The 23,579-nt window shown below is 50.2% G+C and overlaps 1 protein-coding gene across 14 annotated transcripts in view; it reads left to right on the top strand.

Moving 5' to 3' along the window:
* Nucleotides 1-23,579, top strand: part of TBC1D32 (TBC1 domain family member 32) — a 186,229-nt gene that overhangs the window by 77,508 nt on the left and 85,142 nt on the right. For all 14 annotated transcript variants that reach the window (XM_045010109.1, XM_045010113.1, XM_045010116.1 and 11 more), the window contains 3 exons: nucleotides 12,108-12,230; nucleotides 20,785-20,893; nucleotides 21,866-21,959. In XM_045010109.1, coding sequence (XP_044866044.1) covers nucleotides 12,108-12,230; nucleotides 20,785-20,893; nucleotides 21,866-21,959 — 326 coding nt within the window. The remainder of the gene's footprint in view (nucleotides 1-12,107; nucleotides 12,231-20,784; nucleotides 20,894-21,865; nucleotides 21,960-23,579) is intronic.

Raw genomic sequence — 23,579 nt, 5'->3', positions numbered from 1 at the left:
TTCAGTTGTGCTTTAAAGATGATTCTCTGTTCTTTTGCACTGTAATATTCACTCTTTCTGTATCCACAATTGCATCTTAATGACGGGCATAATAGTATCATTTTAAATAATGTGTTCAATTAATTGTACCTGTAGTATGTGTATTGTTAATGAGCTAAGTGTGTGAACTAATGTCTGAAACACAATGAAGGGAATATTAATTAATTTGTTCTGTAAGAGGGAAGCCTTCAATCTTCCACATTCCTCTGTCAGGTCAGTATACTATTTAAGTTGTCCTTTTTTTTTTTCTTTTAAAACAATGCCTCTTACATTATGCTCATCAGCAAATTTTAAAATTAATAATGTGTACCTTTTTAAAAATTAAAAATGATTCAGTTTAAACCACAGTGACACTTTTCCATAAAGTAGTTTCCATATGTAATTTTTCATTTTAAAATGTTTGGAATATATTCCTTTTCATTTGTGGACCTTGTTTTTCATTGTTGAATCATAAATTCTCTCATTAGTTTCAGATATTCTCCCCCGGCCCTGTTCTGCAAACATGCAGATACACCAGCAGCACTAAATGGCCAATGCAATTATCTCCATTTTTAAACAGGTTGACAGTCAGCCAGTAAGAGTGGCTGATGCGTCTGATAACTCTTACGATTACTAAAATTTGATTAATGCCTACTCCTACAAAGCTCATGCTCCAAAACATCGGTTAGTCTATAAGGTGCCACTAGACTCTTTGCTGCTTTTACAGATCCTGACTAACACGGCTACCCCTCTGATACGCCTACAAAGAATCCTGTGATGCTATTGGTCAGTTACCCTCATGTTTCGCAAAATACCTGTGAATTTACTTTTACTTAGGCATAACTATGTCTCCATGAAGGAAAGAAGGCCATAGACAGTGGCTTCTCCTGCCCCATGACTTGCATCCTTGGGATCTATGGTACGCCTATAAAGGGTCTTTCTTATGGTCCAGGAAGGGAAGAACAACCTCCTGGAGGAGGTACTTCTTCCCTCTCTCAACCCCATTTTAAGATCACTAGATCTTCTGAAAGCAAAGGACACTTTCTAGTGCTTTGGTTTTATTGCCACCAAATCCCAGTTAATATTCAGTCATTAGTATTTTGTTAATTTATTGTCAGATATTCTGGTTATTATTGTAGATGTGTTTTCTGTCTAGAAAGTAATGCATAGTTGCATTTTTTTAAGAAAAGCAAATACATTCTGGGGCAATTTTATAAGACTTTGAAGGATGTGTGACATACTGTGATAATGTAGCTTTTCAGTCAGTGAACTATAGATGACTACTTCTTCCATATCACAAGTGACCCCGAGGATTAATGTAACCTTACCATGAAAAATACTATTTCAAACCTTGTTGCTTTACTTAATCCTTCCAACTCACATTTGTTGATACTTAATCAAATTAGAAAAGAAAAAAATCAAGCTACTATCTTATAAGCTAGCTATCTTTATAGCTGTTTCGGATATCCTCATTTAATAAATAAAACCAAGTTTTAGGTAATCTGTCTGTACTTCCAATTTTGTTTTTCAGATGTGAAAAATTTAAATGAAGGGCCAAAACTGACAAGCTAGGTTCATATGGGAAAATTATTCACCAGGAATTCTGTTTGTCATAATTCCTTCTTTTCCCATTTAGCTAGCAACAATAGTTACAGATAGCATTGTAGTAACCCACACCCTGGCACTAGCTGTGATGCAGCATCACAGAATGCTATTTTGGGGGAAGAGAGAGCCAGTGAGAGGACAGCTCAAGCTGGGGAGGGTGCTTGAAATCCACCTGAAGGGGCAGTTGGAATAAAATCTGTTAGACAAGGAGAAGAATGTAGATGCTGAGGTAGCATGAGCACTGGTGTCTGGGTAGGAGAGGGGGTGATAAAATAAAAGAAGAACAGGAGACTAAAAGTAGGGGACTGGGAAGTGAGAAGGAGGAAGGAAGGAAAATAGGAAAGGTTTCAGGTTAGGAGAAGTAGAAAAAATATACGTAGGTATGTGAGAAGGCACTATGAGAGAAAGGATGTAGGGGGAAATAAAATCTACAGATATACTGGGGAGAGTGTCTAAAGGGAAAAATCTGAAAGGAAATATAATAGGTGAAAAAAGGAATTGATCAAAAAGCTGTGTTAGATTAAAACAGATCCAACAGTAAATGAGAAGCCCACCCACAAATGACCTACAGTAAATGAGTAGAGAGAGTGACTGTTTGAACATCTATTGAAGGAGTACAGTTCAAAGGTGCCTAATGGACAAGTGAGGGCTCACTAGGTGAAGAAACCCCCCTTGTGGATAAACTCGATTCAAAGAGGTTCAGCCATGGGAACACTGAAGCCAAAGAGAAACAAAGAACAGGACAGCAAGAGCAGAGCTGGACCTACAGCCAGGGAGAAGAAAAGTTTATTCTTCTCTGAAGTGACACAGTATATTGTTAAGTAATCTCTCTCGTTCTTGTTACTAGCAATGCATTTGGCACTACCTGCACTGCATGTACAAGCTCACAAAGGTTAATGAGTTGGTAACCTACAGTTTTTTATTATAAGTAGTAAGTCTTTGGTAATATTCAATATTATTGATGCTCCTGATACAATTTTTGGGGTTTCCCTTATAAAGTTTTAACCATTTAAAATTATTCCTTTTTGGCTTTGCCTTTGTCTCTTTCACAGTTAGCATAGTCTAGTCTAGCTGGGTCACCACAGCAAGCAACAAGGCAAAAGCTCCATCAGTCAAAACTAGTATATAAAGAACCTATCTACCAAATTTCTTTCTAGTTAAAAATTTCCAGAGCAAAGTAATGGATGAGAAATTAAGGGGGAAAAAAATAAACCAAGAGATGCTTCCAAGTAGAGAGAGAAGTGATATAGGCTGGGAGGAAAGAAGATGCAACAAACAGAATTACTCATCAGTAATTCCTCTTGTTCATTCCCTCTTCTCCCATCCTATATAGTGACAGTTAAAGAGAGCAGATGTTGAGAGCAGAGAGTCAGAGGAGTGAGTTTACCTGATAGTAGCTTTTGGAACACCTAATAGCCAACAAAAGTCAGCAGAAGAGAAACAGATACAATGGCAGATCAAAATATAAGGAGATGACCAAGTGGCCACCTTGCAAATTTCAGAGGCAGATTCTTCTGCACTTAACAATTTTAGATTTAGCCATTTGTTTTGGTTCATAGGTTACAATCTCTTATACACAAAGTTACTGTAGTCTTGGTTGCTTTTGACTCTTCTGACAACCTTCAAAGCAAATTGTCAAAAGTATTCCAATAAGTTCCTAATACATAGAAGCAAACCTGTACATAAAAAATGATTTTGATATAGCATTGATGTTGAATGCATTGCAATAAAATGTCTTTGATTACTCATAAGTAATCCAGCGTAATAACTTTCATAGCACAAATATTTCACAAGAGTAGCTAAAGAAATACAAATATGATTTTCTTATTTCTTTTGGTTCAATAAATCTTTATAAAACATCAAATATAAGTATTGATATCCTTGGCATATCTGCATTCATACTTGGAATACATTAACAAATCAGTATTTGTCTTGAAGGGAACATTTTATGAGTAAATCAAATATAAAACCACTATGCTACTAACAGAAATCAGATTAGGCAAAGGGCTGTACATTCAAAATGGAGTTTTCAGCTTGGTAAAGATGTATAGGAAGAGTTGTTAATCTCACACAGAATTCATGAGTTGCACAGACATATTTCCCAAATTGTTACACGTTCTATCAGGAGTAAGGCCCTGCAGGTGCTCCATCTCCTGACAGGTTTACAAATAAGCTAAGCTGCCTCGTGGTCCGCCCTGCCTGATTGGCTGAGGAAACTAGCAGTCTGATTCTTACGCCCAGCAGGAGCAGTAGCTTTCTGGCTGCTAAAAGCACACACTTGTGGATTCTTTGCCTCCCTGTGCTTGCAGCATTCCAAGCCTGCTACTGTCTTGCTTCTGTCCTGATGTGGCCTAGACCCTGCCCCGCACCCAGCCTTTTTCCAGTCCTCTCTCAGCTTATTTTCTGCCTTGGAACCAGCCCTGCTTCTGCCTTCCCTGACTTCAGGTAATCTGGTTCTGATCCCCATTTCCTATTACTAGTTCTGACTCTGTCTTGACCCTTGGCTCTGGTATTTGGACTCTGGCTCTGATTCCTGGTTCTGACTCCTGTGCTATCCACTAGGCCTGACTCTTGCTCCAGCCACTAAGCCAGACCACCTGTGATTCAAACTCGAGAAGTAGAGGAGGGGAATGTTAGCTTGAAGTATATTGTTTATATATAGTATATTGATTAATTTGATCCTTTTAATGGCCAATCTTGTGTAACATAGCCGAGTTCTGGATGAATGCCCCAATGGAGATTACTCATGGAATGTTTTGAATCAGCGCCATGCCATTCTCTTTCCTGGGCCAGATCAGAGGGGGTTGTTACTCTCTTCTGCCCACAAGCGGGGATGTTCTTCTTCGAGTGATTGCTCCTATGCATTCCATGTAGGTGTGCGTGCCGCGCGTGCACGGCTCTTCGGAACATTTTTACCCTAGCAATTCCGGCGGGCCGGCTGGGCACCCCCTGGAGTGGCGCCGCTATGGCGCTGGATATATACCCCAGCCGGCCCGTCCGCTCCTCAGTTCCTTCTTACCGCCCATGACGGCCAGTTGGAACAGTGGAGTGCTCCTTTACCTCCACAGCCCTAGCGTTTCTCTGTTTCCTACGTGTATATAGTTGGTTAAGTTAGTTAAGTTGTTAAGTTAGTTGAATAGTTTAGTTAGATATAGTGTAGTAAGGGAATTAGGGGGGTTTACCCCTCTTCTTCCACAACCGGTGCGGGCTCATGCCCAAGGCACCGGGGTTTAAGCCCTGTGCGGCTTGCCAGTGGCACATGCCGGTCGGGGACCCGCACGACTCCTGCCTGCGCTGCCTCGGGGAGACCCATCGGCCAGATAAGTGTCCGATCTGCACGGCGTTTAAGCCGCGAACTAGGAAGGAGCGGGACTCTCGCCTAAAGCAGCTCCTTATGGAGGCGACACTTCAACCTCCCGCGCCGACCCCAGCGGCACCGAAGTCGTCATCGGCGCACAGCGCACCAGCGGCCCCGAGCCGCTCCGGTACCGAGACTGCTCGACCTCCGCAGCCGGCACCGGTGTCCCGGCACCGTTCCCTCTCTCCCGCGAGGAAACGGAAGACGGCGCAGACGGCCTCTAAGCAGCATGCTCCGGGACCGCTTGCCCAGCCACCACCGGCACCTCCGGCACCGGCTGCGGCGGTGCACAAGCCGTGCACGGTACCGTCGACTCCGGCGCTGCAAGAGCCATTGAGTCCGGTACCGCCCTGCTCCCCGGTGCCAACCGCGGTCGAGCTACATCTCCCGTCCACGCCCGAGACCTTCTCGATGGCGAGAGAGCTCATCGAGCTCACAGAGGCACCGAGCCTCCGGCCCCCGGCACCGCCGGTGCGGGCTGTTCAGTCAGCGGGCAAGCCGGCAATGATGCGGCCACCTTCCCCTGACGGACGGGTTAGACGACGGTCCCGCTCCCGGTCCCGCAGCCGGTCACCGCCACGCCGATCCAGGTCCCGGCACCGTTCACCATCGCGGTACCGCTCCCCGTCTCAGTACCGGTCGCACTCCCGGAGACGCTCCCGGTCCCGGTCACCCGACCGCCGGTACCGAAGGAGGTCCACTTCCCGGTACCGTTCCCGGCACTGCGACTCCCGCAGCCGCTCCCGACACCGTCGGTCGAGATCGCGGTCGAGCTCCCGGCACCGAAGCAGTCGATGGTCCCGCTCTCCATCCCGGCACCGCGACGACCGGCACCGATCCTCGGCACCGTCCAGGGACATACTGCCGGCATCCACGGCGCAATCTATTAGCGCCTCTGCCCCGCCATGGCCTTCTCGTCAGCCCTCAGTCGCCTCTCAGGCGGGCAGCGGGAGAGATCTCCGGGCCGACCCCCAAGGCCAGGACCGCGGACCGCAGCAGTGGGGTTTTTGGGTCCCCTGGGCCTACCACGAGCCTCAAGGGCTCCCCTTCCCTCCGCGGCACGCAGGCGCCGAACATAGGGTGCCGGAAGCCACGGTGAGCAGGCCTCCCCCATCACCACCGGGTGAGGCCCCGTCGCCACCTGGTCCCACAGAGTATCCGGGGTCCGAGGCGGCTTCACACCCCCTGGAAGAACCACCTCCAGAAGCGGTGGTCCAGGGTCTGTCCTCATCATCCTCGCCAGATGAGGCGGTGGCGGGGGCTTCTATGGCAGACCCCCCTCCTATTGACTTGCGGGCCCACCAAGACCTTCTTCGCCGGGTGGCAAAGGCTATCGACCTTCCCGTGGCGGAGGTCCCGGAGGATGACGACCCGGTGACCAACGTGATTGGAACTGAGGCCCCGCTGCGGGTGGCCCTTCCATTCATCCGCACTATTCAAAAGAATGCCACTATCATCTGGCACTCACCGGCGTCCGTCCCTCCCACCGCACGTGGAGTCGAACGAAAGTACTCGGTTCCTCCCACCGGCTACGAGTACTTATAGACCCACCCCACTCCGGACTACCTCGTGGTGCAGTCCGTCAATGACCGAGAAAGACATGGGCAGCCAGCCCCGGCGCCAAAGTCTAAAGACGCTAGGCGCATGGATTTGTTGGGCCGGAAGGTCTACTCGGCAGGGGGTCTCCAGCTTCGGATTGCCAACCAGATGGCTCTCCTCGCTCGCTACACCTTTGACATCTTGGTGTCCCTATCAAAATTTTCGGAGCTAATCCCAGCAGCCTCACGTCAGGAGTTCTCGGCCCTCCTCGAGGAGGGCAGAAAAGCCTCCCGGTCCTCCATCCAGGCCGCTCTGGACTCGGCGGACTCAGGAGCCAGAACCCTGGCCTCAGGTGTGACCATGAGGTGCATCTCTTGGCTGCAGTCCTCCACCTTGCCGCCTGAGGTGCAGTACACCCTACAAGACCTCCCATTCGACACACAGGGTCTCTTCTCGGAGAAAACGGACTCCAGGATTCAGACCCTCAAAGATGGTCGAATCGCCATTCGCACCTTGGGTATGCACACACTGGCTACCCAGCGGAGGTCATTCCGGCAGCAGCCCTACCAGCCCTTTACTCAGGCCAGGTCGCGGCCGTATAATAGTCGGCGAGGTAGCCGGAACCGCCGTAGACCATCGGGCAACAGGCGCAACCAGGCCCAGGCGCCTTCCAAGGCCCCTCAAGGGCCCAAACAGGCCTTTTGATGGGACGCCCGAGGATGGCCCATCAGACTCTTTCCCAGATCCTACCCCATTATTTTGCAACCGCCTTTCCCACTTCCTCCCGGCGTGGTCCCAAATAACATCGGACAACTGGGTACTTCGTACTATCCAGTATGGTTACCGCCTTCAGTTTGTTTCGCCCCCTCCCTCCCACCCACCTTCCCCGTCCATCTTCAGGGACCCCTCTCACGAGCAATTCCTCCTACAAGAGGTCGAGACTCTGTTGAGCTTGGGTGCCATAGAGGAGGTGCCGCACGACATGCGGGGCAGGGGATTTTATTCCCGATATTTTCTCATCCCCAAGGCGAAAGGAGGTCTCCGACCTATACTAGACCTCCGGGAGCTCAACAGGTACCTGCTCAAGCTCAAGTTTTGCATGGTCACCCTGGGGACCATCATTCCCTCCCTGGATCCGGGAGACTGGTTTGCCGCCCTCGATATGAAGGACGCGTACTTCCATATCGCGATTTACCCTCCCCATCGACGCTACCTGTGCTTCGTGGTCAACAGCGCGCACTACCAGTTTGCGGTGCTACCCTTCGGCCTGTCCACCGCGCCAAGGGTCTTTACCAAGTGCATGGCAGTTGTTGCCGCAGCCCTCCGCCGTCGTCGCATACACGTCTACCCATATCTCGACGACTGGCTGGTTCGCGGGACATCCCGACAGCTGGTAGTGGATCAAATGACCGAAATACTATCCCTATTTCGGTTCCTGGGCCTTCTCATCAATGCCAAGAAGTCCACTTTAACTCCATCACAATGAGTGGAGTTCATCGGAGCGGTCCTCGACTCCAGTTTGGCCAGGGCCTGCCTCCCTCGACCTCGGCACCAGACAATGGTCTCCATCATCCAGGACCTACACACCTTTCCCACGACAACGGTTCGGTCCTGCCTACGCCTCCTGGGCCACATGGCGTCCTGCACAGTCGTGACCACGCACGCCAGGCTGCGCCTTCGCCCATTTCAATCTTGGCTAGCGTCGGTGTACCGCCTGCACCGCGACCCCATAGACATGGTGGTCACAGTCACGAAACCAACCCTCGATTCGCTCAGCTGGTGGCTGGACCCAGAGGTCGTGTGTGCAGGAGTCCCATTTCGCCCTCCTCGCCCATCCATCACCCTGACCACGGATGCAGCGGCGTTGGGATGGGGGGCTCACCTGGGAGACCTTCACACCCAGGGTCTCTGGTCGCCCCAAGAGCTCTCCCTCCACATCAACGTCCGGGAGCTGTGAGCGATCCGCTTGGCGTGTCTCGCCTTCCGCGCCCGTCTGCAAGGCCGCTGCATGGCGGTGTTCACGGACAACACGACGGCGATGTTCTATGTGAACAAGCAGGGCGGAGCCCGCTTCTCCCTGCTCTGCAAGGAAGCGATGCTCCTGTGGGACTTCTGCGTGACCCACTCGATTCGCCTGGAAGCGTCCTTTCTTCCAGGAGTGCAGAATACGCTGGCTGACCATCTCAGCAGGTCGTTCCTCTCCCACGAGTGGTCTCTTCGTCCAGATGTGGTGCACACAATTTTCCGGAGGTGGGGGTTTCCCCAGATAGACCTGTTTGCCTCCAAGGAGAACAGGAAGTGCCACCTGTTTTGTTCGTACCAGGGTCATTCTCCAGGCTCCCTGTCGGACGCATTCCTCTGCTCCTGGACGGATCACCTCCTCTACGCCTTCCCTCCGTTTCCGCTCATTCACCGGGTGCTACTCAAACTTCGGAGGGACAGGGCCCACCTAATACTCGTCGCTCCGGCCTGGCCGAGGCAGCACTGGTACACCCTGCTGCTCGAGCTCTCCGTTCGGGATCCCATTCCCCTTCCGTTATGGCCGGACCTCATCATGCAGGACTTCGGCAGACTCCGTCACCCGAACCTACAGTCCCTCCATCTTACAGCTTGGTACCTGCGTGGTTGACCCACGCAGAGAGGGACTGTTCGCCGGCAGTACAGCAAGTCCTACTTGAAAGCAGGAAGCCTTCCACTCGCTCCACCTACCTCGCAAAATGGAAGCGTTTCGTGCTCTGGTGCGATCAGCGCGGCCTTAATCCCTTCCTAGTCCCTATCCCTACAATCCTGGACTACCTCTGGTACCTTAAAGAACAAGGGCTCGCGGTCTCCTCCTTGAAGGTGCACCTGGCAGCCGTGTCCGCCTTTCGTCCATCCATGGGAGGTCGGTCCATCTTCTCCAACCAGATGGTTTCCCGTTTCCTTAAGGGCCTGGACTGCTTGTACCTGCCGATACGACGTCCTACCCCGACCTGGGATTTAAACCTCTTTCTGGCCAAGCTTATGGGAGCACCCTTCGAGCCCCTGGCCACGTGCTCCCTACTCTGTCTCTCCTGGAAGACGGCCTTCCTCGTCGCAATTACATCGGCGAGACGAGTTTCCGAGCTCCGTGCCCTAACGGTTAGTCCACCATACACCGTCTTCCACGGAGACAAGGTGCAGCTTCGACCACACCCGGCCTTCCTCCCTAAGGTGGTGTCGGCCTTTCACCTCAATCAGGAGATCTTCCTTCCGGTCTTCTTCCCGAAGCCGCACGGCTCACCTCGTGAGCAACAGCTTCACACCCTGGACGTCCGCAGGGCCCTCGCTTTTTATATCGAGCGGACGAAGCCCTTCCGGCATTCGTCACAGCTGTTTGTAGCGGTTGCTGATCACATAAAAGGCGAGCCGGTCTCCTCGCAGCGGATTTCCTCCTGAGTGACAGCATGTATCCGGATATGCTACGAGCTTGCTCGCGTGCCACCATGCTGCCTCACCGCTCACTCGACGAGAGCGCAAGCCTCGTTGGCCGCCTTCCTGGCCCATGTTCCCATCCAGGACATCTGTAGAGCGGCCACCTGGTCTTCTGACCACACCTTCACTTCCCACTACGCGTTGGTGCAGCAATCCAGAGACGATGCAGCCTTCGGCCCCGCAGTCTTACACTCTGCCACGTCTCACTCCGACCCCACCGCCTAGGTAAGGCTTGGGAATCACCTACATGGAATGCATAGGAGCAATCACTCGAAGAAGAAAAGACGGTTACTCACCGTTGTAACTGTTGTTCTTCAAGATGTGTTGTTCCTATCCATTCCAGACCCGCCCTCCTTCCCCACTGTCGGAGTAGCCGGCAAGAAGGAACTGAGGAGCGGACGGGCCGGCTGGGGTATATATCCAGCGCCATAGCGGCGCCACTCCAGGGGGTGCCCAGCCGGCCCGCCGGAGTTGCTAGGTTAAAAATGTTCCGAAGAGCCGTGCACGCGCGGCGCGCACACCTACATGGAATGGATAGGAGCAACACATCTCGAAGAACAACAGTTACAACGGTAAATAACCGTCTTTTATGACTGTTGTACACTGTCAAACTCTACTCCTGGTAGTTTTCTCTCTATCGGGGAGCTCAGTCAGGTTATATGCTGGTGAAAGCTACCGTCCATTCTGGACTAAATTCAGCCCGACATCTTTATAATAGTTGAAGTGTTCTTTTTCTAACTTGGCTATTTTAAACACATGAAATATTGCAGTCCAGATGTTGCTGTTTCTTTTTGTGCTTTAGAAAAATGCTCAGAATGAACCTATGATCTCATAGATAGGCACAAGTTAATAGAAAATAAATAGAAATACAATTTTAACAGGATGTAAACTGAGCAGATCTGAGTTAAGAATAGTCATTTTGGTTATGCATTCCTTGGTTATTATCGCTTGAATATGCAAGTATTAAATTATTGCGAGTATGACTCCTGAATTTTTCCTGTTTTCAAAAGAAACATATTGAGAACACTGACTAACAGATACAAATGTCAAATAATATGTATTTCCTAGGTTACAGCAGATACTATATGAATGCAAAATGTAATGCTAATCAGATGTTATTTGTGATGTGTTTTACTTCTATGATAAAAGAATGAAAGCAGCAACAAAAATTTTAGTGATATATTTTTCCATAAATAGGGCACTTCCGATTAAATAATTTTTTGATGTGATGTTACAGTAACCAGATTTATGCAAAAAATACAAAAAAGTTTACAATTTCAGTGCTTCATATATTATCCTGGTGATACCTCAGATTCTACCATAGGTAACATCAAGCTAGAAAGAAAACATTATCATTGTGAATTTTGCCTGATGTTATAAAATAAAATAGTACTTAACTTGCTGTCATGTGTTCTGGAGATTATTACCTTTACCTACCAGAATGTTCTGACATAAAAAAAACCCAGATGCATTGTCTTAATCGCATGCTAAATCTTTTGTTGTCTTTGATCTTTGCATGAAATTTGACTAAACAATAGAGTACTTACAGTAGAGAATATAAATTTGTGTTTTTTATCTTGACTCTTTTTCAACTGAACTTAATTAGAAGTTACATCAGGAACGTAGTCAGTGTTGTATCATTTCTTGACATTTCAGAGCATTGGTTGTTTTATTAATTTCACATCATGCTTGTTTTCTGTGAGGTGCAGTCAGCAGACTAAGCTGACCAGCATATGTTTGTGAATGTTTTTTTACAGTTGTTCAGTATAAATTAAAAATCTATTGGGAGCTAGTCTCGAGTTGCATAACCCCAAGTAAACAGAGTGGCTACTAAAGGGATATAAAGGAATGCTTTGTCTCTTAGTTCTGTCCGGGTTTCTTAAAGCATAGATACTGGAACAACTTTTATAGTGAGGGTGATGAAAGCCATTAAAACAAAACTGTAAACCCTCCAAATAATGGAAACCACTTCAAACCAGGGAGTGCTGCCTCTCCCCCAGCACTTCTGGTTCCAGCACCTATATCTTAAAGCACTTTTTTTTACTTTGAGATCTCATGTTTATTCTGGTCTGCCTTAGTCTGTATTAACAGATTCCTAAATCATGCTGTTATTTCAATGTGTTTCCTTCTACAGGTTGTTAAGTGTGCTGTGCTGTGATCTAGATACACTTCTACTTTTAGAGTCTCAATATAAACTATCACAAGTGCTTCTAAATGCCCAGAAGGAGAACATCATAGAAACTTCTGAAGGACCTGGGTAAGAAATGATCAATATAAATATGATGTTATGTAGACTCAGTCCAGCAAATACTTACACATTTGAATAGATTTATTCATACAAATACTCCAACTGAAATCAACTAGACTCCTAACATGTAAAATTATTTACATGCATGTTTGCAAGATTGAGGCCTTAATCTTTAATAGTAAAAAAATGCAAAATTTACAAACTGAAAAAAAGAGAAATGTGTTGCCTTTAGTCTCTTTAATATACAGTAATCCTAAAGGCAACTTGTAATAATAGCAGGCACAACATTTTCAGATGTAAATGTGTTGTGTTATTAAAGGACCCTTATAAAGGTCTGTGGTGGTGCGAGGACTCACCTGTGCGGCGCCTCCTGCTGGTAGTCCTGGGAATTAGCTGTTCACCAGCCCCAGAGCGCCCTCTGTAGGCCGGTGTCTCTCCTGTTGCTGTCCCCCATGTCCCTCCTGGACCCCGGTGCCCTTTTACATCAGGGTTCTGCCCCCTGCAGTAACCCACAATCTGGATATCCCCTCCCTGGGGAACACCCAACCCCCTATGCCCACCTTGCCTGCAGCCTGGGGTTTTATCCAGCTGGAGCTCCCCAGCTCCCTCTGCCCTTCCCCAGCACTGCCCCACCTCAGGTACCCTATGCAGTTCCTAGGTAGCCAGGTCCTTCTCTCTCATAAGCTAGAGAGAGAGTGTGAGAGCTCCTGGCTTACAGCCCAGTTATAGGGCCAGCTGTGGCCTGATTGGGGCATGGCCCCAGCTGTGACTGTTTCCCCAATCAGCCTAGCCTTTTCTCTCAGCCCCGGCCTTCTCCAAGGGCTGGCTTTTAACCCCTTCTTAGCTGGAGCTAAGTTCTGATATGTACAAATAAATATACATTGAATTTTCCTCTTTGTAACCTCAGCCCTCTCTCCTCCTCTTATGACTTCTAATTGCTAATTACCAAAGTAAAATTATCTTGTGTAAATAGACCACATCTCCTTAGAGAGGCCTGCAGAGCAGCCCCATACAGCACAGTGTGATGAAACATTACTAAAATTAGAAATCAGTTTGTTCTTTAGCTCTCTCAGTATGTTGCACATTAAGAACTTGTCACAGTGTTTACATATGTGATCGGTATAGAGCTGAGACTCTAATAGTATGGCCTAGATCCTCAACTGGTTTATGTCGCTGATTTATACCAAGTGAGGATTGGGCCTGTTATCTTTCTAAATAATGGCTGCACACTGTTCTTATAGCAGACTCTGTATATGAAAAGTGAAAGTGTTTTTCCTTTCTAAAACAAATTTCCTTTGGGCTAGATTGTGACTTTAGGCACAGTCTTGAGCAACGGGTGGCATGTACGCTCTGAATCACTATGCCCTCCATGCTTTATTTTGCTCCTGGAATAGTAATATGCTTCTGGTCTATATCAGCAGCAAATTTTAAACCCCCCCCCCACTAGAGCTCAGGTGCTCTTGCCACTGAATTGGCAGGTGTAACCAAGAGTCCCCCAAATTCTCCATCCCAACCCACCGACTTGCTTCTCATCTGCCTCAGGTGGGAAGTAGGCATGCAGAGCCTACTTATTCCTATGTGCCCAAGACCCCAGGTTCCTTTAGCCAACTTAGGGATGTGAAGTTGTTTTTACTGCTCTACTAGTAGCTGAAAGCCCATGCTGTAGCACAGATGTAATTTGTGAAGTCAGAATGACTTTGCTACTCAAGTTTATGGTTTTGTGGTAAGTACGTCTGAGGGCTGGGGAATGTGTGTTGGCTGGTAGTTTTCTGTTGATTTGTTTGGGTGATGAAAAAGAGTTGTGTGTTTGGGGTTATTCTTCTTCGAGTGATTGCTCCTATGCATTCCAGTTAGGTGTGCGTGCCGCGCGTGCACGGCATCTCGGAACTTTTTACCCTAGCAACCCCGGCGGGCCGGCTGGGCGCCCCCTGGAGTGGCGCCGCTATGGCGCCCATTATATACCTCAGCCGGCCCGTCCGCTCCTCAGTTCCTTCTTACCGCCCGTGACGGCCAGTTGGAACGGTGGAGTGCTCTCTGTACTCCACAACCCTAGCTCTCGCTACTTCTCGTTGTACATAGTTTGTTTAGTGTTAATATAGTTAGTTCTGTAGTTAGTTAGTTAGTATTTAGGTAAGGATAAGGGGGGTATTTCCTCCCTTCCCTTCCCCGGTGCGGGCTCATGCCCAAGGCACCGGGCTTTAAGCCCTGCGCAGCGTGCCAGAGGCCTATGCCGGTTGGTGACCCTCACGGCTCCTGCCTCCGTTGCCTGGGCGAAGGACACCGCACGGACAAGTGTGCGATTTGCTCAGCATTCAAGCCGCGGACCCGTAAGGAGCGAGACATTCGTTTAAAACAGCTCCTCATGGAGGCGTCCCTCCAACCCCCGGCACCGTCCGCGCCGGCACCGAAGGCTTCATCGGTGCAGAGTGCACCCGCGGCACCGAGCAGTTCCGGCACCGCGGCCCCGGTACCTAAGCCGGCGGCTAAGAAGACCCGGCACCGCTCGCTTTCGCCTTCCGCCAAACAACAGCTGGCGAAGGCAGTGGCAAAGGCCCGCACGGAGGACGCCGCACGAGTAGCAGCGGCCGTGCGTAAAACGTGCCCTGGGCCCTCGACTCCGGCACCGCAAGCGCCGTCGAGTCTGGCACCGCCACGCTCCCCGGCACCGACCGTGGTTGAGCCAAGGCTGCCATCGACGCCGGAGACATTCTCCTCCGCGCGTGAGCTGATCCGGCTCATAGAGGCACCGAGCCTCCGGCCCCCGGCACCGCCGGTGCGGGCTGTCGTCTCAGCAGGGAAACCGGCCAGAATGACACGGCCCCCCTCTCTGGGCGAACGGCACGGAACCCGGTCCCGGTCCCGTTCCCGTTCCCGACGCAGGTTGCCGTCCCGTCGTTCGGGATCTCGACGCCGCTCCTCATCGACGCCGGTCCGAGTCCCGGTACTGCTCCCAATCTCGGTACCGGTCGCACTCCCGGCACCGATCCAGGTCCCGGTCACCATACCGGCGGTACCGCCGGAGGTCTCCATCCCGGCACCGTTCACGGCACCGCGACTCTCGGAGTCATTCCCGGCACCGCAGATCCCGGTCCCGGTCGAGCTCCGGGCACCGGTCGAGCTCCCGGCACCGCGGTAGTCGACGTTCACGATCGCCGTCCCGCTGGCGATACACTTATCGTCCCTCGGCGGCGTCGGCGGAGGGACTCCCGTCTTCAGCGGCTCAATCCCTCGGCGCCTCGGCACCGCCTTGGCCATCCCGCCCAGCATCGGTGGCCTCCGGTGCGGATGATGCCACCCACCGATTGCCGACCCCGCAAGGACTCCATCATGAACAATGGGGCTACTGGGTCCCCTGGGCGCATCACGAGGCGCAGGGCATCCCATTTCCTCTGCGGGATGTGACCACCGGGACCAGGGTCCCCGAGGCGACAGTTAGCCGCCCGCCTCCCTCTCCTCCGCACGAGCCCTCCGCTCCTACGGACCGCCAATCAGCCACACCGCACGACTCGGCGGAGGCTCAACCAACAGCCCCGCCGACTGAGCCAATTGTGCAGGGCATATCTTCATCGTCCTCGCCGGACGAGGCGGTGGCAGGTGCTGCGGCCAGCGAACCCCCGCCCATTGACCTTCGGGCCTTCCAGGACCTGCTTCGCCGAGTGGCGACGGCCATGGGTCTCCCCGTCGCGGAGGTTCAAGAGGACGAGGACCCGATCACCAACGTGGTGGGCGCGGACGCTCCTGTCCGAGTGGCGTTGCCCTTTGTGCGGACAATTCAAAAGAACGCCACTACGCTCTGGCAGACCCCCGCTTCCATTCAACCCACAGCACGCGGGGTCGAGCGTAAGTACTCAGCCCCCCCAACGGGCTATGAGTACCTCTACTCCCACCCAACCCGTTCAATCCATCAACGACCGCGAGAGGCACGGCCAACCGGCCCCTGCACCCAAGTCCAAGGACGCCCGACGCATGGACCTGCTCGGCCGTAAGGTCTACTCCGCAGGGGGCTTGCAAATGCGGATTGCAAACATCATGGTCCTTCTCGCCAGGTACGTCTTTGATATTCTGACGTCCCTGGCGAAGTTCACGGAGCTCCTGCCATCAACATCCCGCCAGGAGTTCTCGGCCTTGCTGGACGAGGGAAAGAAGTCCTCCAGGTCCTCTATCACGGCCGCCCTCGACGCCGCGGACTCCGGGGCTCGGACCTTGGCATCCGGCGTGACGATGAGGCGCATCTCCTGGCTGCAGTCCTCCACCCTGCCGCCGGAGGTGCAGTATACCCTACAGGACCTCCCCTTCGACACCCAGGGTCTGTTTTCCAAAAAGATGGATTCTCGGATCCAGACCCTGAAGGACGGTCGCATCGCCATCCGTACGCTCGGGATGCACACGCCGGCGACGCAGCGCAGGCCCTTCCGGCCGCAACCCTCCCGCTACCAACAGCGCTACCGGCCGTATGTTAACCGGCGACCGGCCCAGAACCGCCGTCGTCCGTCAGGCAATCGGCGGAACCAGGGGCAGGCCTCGTCCAAGGCCCCCCAGGGGGCCAAGCCTGCTTTTTGATGGGACGCTCGAGGACGGCCCATCTCTCTCCCTACCGGATCCTACCCCCTTATTTTACAACCGCCTTTCCCATTTCTTTTCGGCGTGGTCCCAATTAACAATGGACAACTGGGTGCTGCAAACAGTCCAGTCGGGATACCGCCTTCAATTTGTTTCGCCCCCGCCTTCCCACCCACCCTCCCTGTCCCTCTTCAGGGACCCCTCTCACGAGCAAGTCCTCTTACAAGAGGTCCAGACTCTGTTGAGCGTGGGTGCCATAGAAGCAGTGCCTCAAGACAGGCGGGGCAGGGGATTCTACTCCCGTTACTTCCTTATCCCCAAAGCGAAAGGCGGGCTACGTCCTATCCTGGACCTTCGCGAGCTGAACAAGTACTTGCTCAAGCCCAAGTTTCGCATGGTCACCTTGGGGACCATCATTCCCTCTCTGGATCCGGGAGATTGGTTTGCCGCCCTCGACATGAAGGACGCTTACTTCCATGTCGCCATCTATCCCCCTCATCGACGTTACCTCCGATTTGTAGTCGGCAACACCCACTACCAGTTTGCTGTGTTGCCGTTCGGTCTCTCCACTGCACCGAGGGTCTTTACCAAATGCATGGCGGTGGTCGCCGCAGCCCTCCGCCGTCGTCAGATCCACGTATCCCCGTATCTAGACGACTGGCTGGCCCGCGGGCAGTCTCGTCAACTCGTGATGGGCCAGATGGCGGAGATCCGGTCGCTCTTCCGGCGGCTCGGCCTCCTCATCAACGCCGAGAAGTCCACTTTGATTCCTTCTCAGCGAGTGGAGTTCATCGGAGCGGTCCTCGACTCCACCATAGCCAAGGCCTGTCTCCCTCGCGCCCGCCACCAGACGATGGTCACCTTCATCATGGACCTAGTCACCTTTCCGACCATGACGGTGCGCTCCTGCCTCCGCCTCCTGGGCCACATGGCAGCATGCATGTATGTGACCGCGTACGCGCGGCTCCACCTCCGCCCGTTCCAGTCCTGGCTCGCGTCGGTGTACCGGCCTCATCGAGACCCCATCGACATGGTGGTAACGGTCTCCAGCGCGACCCTCGAGTCCCTCCGATGGTGGCTCGACCCGGAGATCGTGTGTGCCGGGGTCCCGTTCCACCCTCCGCGCCCGTCCGCCACGCTCACCACGGACGCCTCGGCGCTCGGTTGGGGGGCTCACCTGGGCGATCTCCACACCCAAGGCCTCTGGTCGACCCAGGAGCTCGCCCTGCATATCAATGTCCGCGAGCTGCGAGCTATCCGTCTAGCCTGCCAGACTTTCTGCCCCCACCTGCAAGGCCCATGTGTGACAGTGTTCACGGACAATACAACAGCAATGTTCTACGTGAACAAGCAGGGCGGAGCACCCTCCTCCCCCCTCTGCAGGGAGGCGATGCTCCTGTGGGACTTCTGCGTGACCCACTCCATTCACCTGCAAGCGTTTTTTCTTCCGGGAGTGCAGAACACGCTGGCTGACCGTCTCAGCAGGTCGTTCCTCTCCCACGAGTGGTCCCTCCGTCCAGATGTCGTCCACACAATCTTCCGGAGGTGGGGGTTTCCCCAGATAGACCTATTCGCCTCCAGAGAGAACAGGAAGTGCCACCTGTTTTGTTCATTCCAAGGTCGCTCGCCAGGCTCCCTGTCCGACGCCTTCCTCTACCCCTGGACGGATTGCCTCCTCTATGCCTTCCCTCCGTTCCCACTCGTGCACCGAGTGCTCCTGAAGCTTCGGAGGGACAGAGCCACCGTCATATTCATAGCGCCGGCCTGGCCGAGGCAGCACTGGTACACCCTGCTGCTCGAGCTCTCCGTTCGGGATCCCGTCCCCCTCCCGTCGTGGCCGGACCTCATCACCCAGGACTTCGGCAGACTCCTCCATCCGAACCTGCAGTCCCTCCATCTTACAGCTTGGTACCTGAGTGGCTGACCCACGCAGAGAGGGACTGCTCCGTGGCAGTTCAGCAAGTCCTGCTGGAGAGTCGAAAGCCTTCCACTCGCTCCACTTACCTCGCGAAATGGAAGAGGTTCGCGCTTTGGTGCGATCAGCGAAGCCTGAATCCATTCGTAGTTCCGGTACCTACCATCCTCGAATACCTTTGGTACCTTAAGGAGCAAGGTCTTGCAGTCTCCTCATTGAGGGTTCACCTGGCAGCAGTGTCCGCCTTTCGTCCATCGCTGGAAGGTCGGTCCATCTTCTCCAACCAGATGGTTTCCCGCTTCCTTAAAGGCCTGGACCGCTTGTACCCGCCGGTGCGGCATCCTGCCCCGACCTGGGATTTGAACCTCGTCCTGGCCAAGCTGATGGGTCCCCCCTTCGAGCCCTTGGCCACGTGCTCCCTGCTCTACCTCTCCTGGAAGACAGCTTTCCTCGTCGCCATTACATCCGCGAGACGAGTCTCTGAGCTTCGCGCACTAACGGTGGGTCCACCTTACACCGTCTTCCATGCTGACAAGGTACAGCTTCGGCCGCATCCGGCCTTCCTCCCCAAGGTGGTATCGGCCTTCCACCTCAACCAGGAGATCTTCCTCCCGGTCTTCTTCCCGAAGCCACATACCTCACCTCGGGAACAACAGCTTCACACCCTGGACGTCCGCAGGGCGCTTGCCTTTTACATCGAGCGGACGAAGCTTTTCCGGCGTTCGACCCAGCTGTTTGTGGCCGTCGCCGACCGCATGAAGGGTGAGCCGATCTCCTCCCAGAGAATTTCCTCCTGGGTCACTGCCTGTATTCGGACCTGCTACGAGCTTGCTCGCGTGCCGCCATGCCGACTCACCACTCACTCGACAAGGGCGCACGTCTCGTCGGCCGCCTTCCTGGCCAATGTTCCACTCCAGGACATCTGTCGAGCGGCCACCTGGTCTTCGGTCCACACCTTCGCCTCCCACTACGCGTTGGTGCAACAGTCTCGAGACGACGCAGCCTTCGGCTCTGCGGTATTACACTCCGCCACGTCTCACTCCGACCCCACCGCCTAGGTAAGGCTTGGGAATCACCTAACTGGAATGCATAGGAGCAATCACTCGAAGAAGAAAAGACGGTTACTCACCTGTAGTAACTGTTGTTCTTCGAGATGTGTTGCTCCTATCCATTCCAGACCCGCCCTCCTTCCCCACTGTCGGAGTAGCCGGCAAGAAGGAACTGAGGAGCGGACGGGCCGGCTGTGGTATATAATGGGCGCCATAGCGGCGCCACTCCAGGGGGTGCCAGCCGGCCCGCCGGGGTTGCTAGGGTAAAAAGTTCTGAGATGCCGTGCACGCGCGGCGCGCACACCTAACTGGAATGGATAGGAGCAACACATCTCGAAGAACAACAGTTACTACAGGTGAGTAACCGTCTTTTCTGTGTGCTGGCTGTGTTGATTTGTCTCTGGAGGGCTGTGCTGGGAGATTTTTGTTGATTTGTGTGAGTTGCAAATGAGGGGTGTGTACTGTCATGAGGGGCTGTGTGTGTTTGGGGTTATTGTGAGTGCTGGTTTTGTTGTTGTGTGGGTGGATGCTTTACATGTGGCAGTTGGGACAAGTAATCCACAATCTGCAGTCTCCCTCATACAGCTAATGAAATTGTTGCATGCAAATTGTCTTTAAGGTGGTGATTGATTGAGTTACCTCTGATATCACAATGATCTAGGACTCTTGGCATGGAATAGATACATGGCTTGCTGTCACGTAGGTAAAATTCATCAAGTCAAAATGGCTGAGAACTTAAAAAACAAATAGACATGAACTGCAGATCCCAGTGATGATTGAACCTTGGGGTAGTCTGAACAAAAAGAGCACTCAACCATGCTTGTAGCTGTTGCTTCAGTCTGACTCAACAGACATTCTAGTCGTAGAGTGACAATCCTGGAATCTTCTTATATAGATTTTTCCTTACACAAGTATGTAGTCCTAGTCACAATCTAGATCTATAATTATAGTTTGTCCCTAGAATTATTAGCATCCTTAAGAATATTTTCTGAGAGCAGCACTCAAAGGTAAATCAAGTTTGTTTGTTTTGTTTTTTCAGAAATTTTATAATTGATGGTCTATCGGTAGAGAGAAACCATATTCTTGTTAGGATAAATCTTACGGGAGGACCAGCGGAACGGATTTTGCCTCAGAGAGTACTAAATAAGGTTAGAGGGGAACGTCTAACAATTGTTCTTGTGCTGGTCGTAGGACTTCAGTATTCCTACTGCTAATTCACAATATAAATATTATTTAGCATCAAGAGACAACAACTGCCTGCACATCAAGAGTGTTAACACCTTCCATTGCAAGAAAAGAGATTTGCTTAGCAAAGATGTTATTTCTAGTGTCAGTGGGCTACTAAGTGCTCAGGTAATGCCATGTTCATGTCAGGTTATCAATTTTTTTAAATAAATATCTGTTTCTCTAGCTCTGGAAGTGATTTTTTTATTCTTTAATAGATTTCTATCTGCAACATCTTCCTTTTATAAGATTTTTTTTTACCTATGGGCATAGTTTGTGAGTGGAATGGGGGGCGTGACCCCCTAAAACTGCAAGCCTTGGGCAGGTACGGAATTTTTCCCTCATGCGCGGCCCCGTTGGCCAAGCTAGAACTGCCCTCTCAAATATATGCCTATGGTTTTAACCTGCTTGCATTTCATCTGCACTATCAAATACCTGTATCTCTCATCAGTATTCTCACAGTGCAGTATTTGTTAAGCAGGTTCTTTTGTTAAGTGCTATGGTTTTCTACTGACTGTCATTCTCATAAGGAGAAGATGGAAATTACTGTCAGCACAGAAAAGACAACTAGATCAATGTATAAAATTGGAAATACAGTATTTCTTTTGAAAGCTGTAATTTTCCTTTCAATGAAAAAAATATTAAATGCAGAATTGTTAACAATAGTGTACAGTGTGGAACAGAGCAAGTTACTTAAACCTTGTGGCTCATATACTTATTGGATTTCATATTACTTTTAATTATAGAAAATCATACAATTAAATTGTAGTATCAATAATTCTGACAAATCTGTTGGAGATTCATTGTACAATAAGCAAACTTTACCTGTGGATGAGTCGGGTAAACTACTATTAATTTACCTTCTAATATCACTTTGTTCTGGTTCTTTTTTCTAGGGCACTGATCCATATCCCTGGTCAATGTTTTCATCATACCCCTTGCCAAGGTGCTATCTTTCAGAAGCTCCTAGGAAAGCTGATTTTAGACAAGGTACTAAATATATTAATAGTTCAGATTCCAAACAAACATTTTATGTCAGTTTATTTTCATTCTTTTCTTAGAATGAAATCTTATAAATAGCCTGGGATTTATATTATTGGAACCATTTGTGGCCAAATGGGTGAATTTGTTTTTAGTTGTTGCTTTGTATACCAATCATTCTGAAAAGCTCTGTTTAGTAATCCATTTCTTATGCAAACCTCAAGATTAACCTTTTGGCTAATCTCAGGTGGGAGACACATGAGACATAAACATATCATCTTGTTTGGCAGCTGGAGTAAAACAATATGTTTAAGATACAGGATTTATTTTGTACTCTGTTTCTTGATTTGGGTCTCTGTTTGCAGAAGGTGGTGGTGTGTGAAATAGACAATGTTTATAACAGTTGGTTCTTGCACTGAGAATCAGTGTGGAATGTATGCAAAGTGAGTAGTCTGTAGATTCATCTAGACAAAGCATATACAGAAACCATTTTAAGGTTTTATATTGAGCACATAGTAAACTAGAACTTGGTGAATAATTTATAATGAATAATTTCTCATGTGGAATTTGCCTGTTCAGTTATCTGTCAGCAGATCACAACATACTCAGATGTAGTCATGATGAGAAATTATTTGTAAATTTATTCAGCAAGTAATTCTTTCTCTCTTGGTCATTCACAATTATTCAAATCGTGAATACTCAGAAATTAGACTAAGGTGGCCATGATTACTGCTTTCTTCATTTCCTTACCTGAGATTTTGTTATAGCAGAAGTTGGCTTTTGGAAATCACAGTCTGCATCTGTGCACTGTGCCCCCCTTCATTCTCCACCCCACTCCCCAATCTAGGAAATGTAGGAGTTGATAAGAATCTCAATTTTGTATTTTTAAGATAGTTTCTAGCACCATCCCCCTTTTTTATTATGTTAGCTTTGAAAACATAAACTGACGTAAACCAGTTTCTAAGGTTGAAACAAAAATAAGTTATATTTGTGGAGTGAATATTGGAAATGGCAAACATTTGTTTTGCAAGGCTGCTCAAATGTTATGGCAGACTTTAGACAGGGTCCTCTTCTCTCCAGCCCATGAGCTGGTGCACAAGGATTAATATGATAGCAGATCCACTTCTCCCCTTTCTCTAGCTTCAGGTCAAATGTAAGAGTCCTTGTTGAGCACAAATTAGAACCGACCAGCAAATATTTTGGGCCCAATCTGGATTTTAAAAAAATCTAGCTCCGTGGAAAGCTTTAAGACTACTGAAGTCAGGAACAATGAGCTTCTTTTCCACAGCCCCATACTTTACATGATGTGTGCATGAAGCTATAATGAAAGACATAATTAGAACTTTAGAGCTGCCTCTGACAATGACACTGGTGGTGCTGAAGAGGATGGTCTAAGTGGTTGTTCTAATTAAAAAAAAATTGTGAGCAAGCCCCTTGAAGAACTCTGAACCTAAAGAATATGGAAAACAAGAGAAAGACAAGCCAGAGAGGAGAGGAAAGAAAACTTCATGAAAAGCCAAACAATAAGAACAAAGAACAAGAAAAAGCGAAAAAAACACTAGAAAGAAAAAGGACAAGGCTAAAGTAAAAAGAGGAGAAAAAGGAAGAGAAATGGAAATGAAGATCCAA

Source organism: Mauremys mutica, chromosome 3 (assembly GCF_020497125.1).
Source record: "Mauremys mutica isolate MM-2020 ecotype Southern chromosome 3, ASM2049712v1, whole genome shotgun sequence".
Taxonomy (NCBI): domain Eukaryota; kingdom Metazoa; phylum Chordata; order Testudines; family Geoemydidae; genus Mauremys; species Mauremys mutica.
This window is presented reverse-complemented; position numbering and strand designations above follow the sequence as displayed.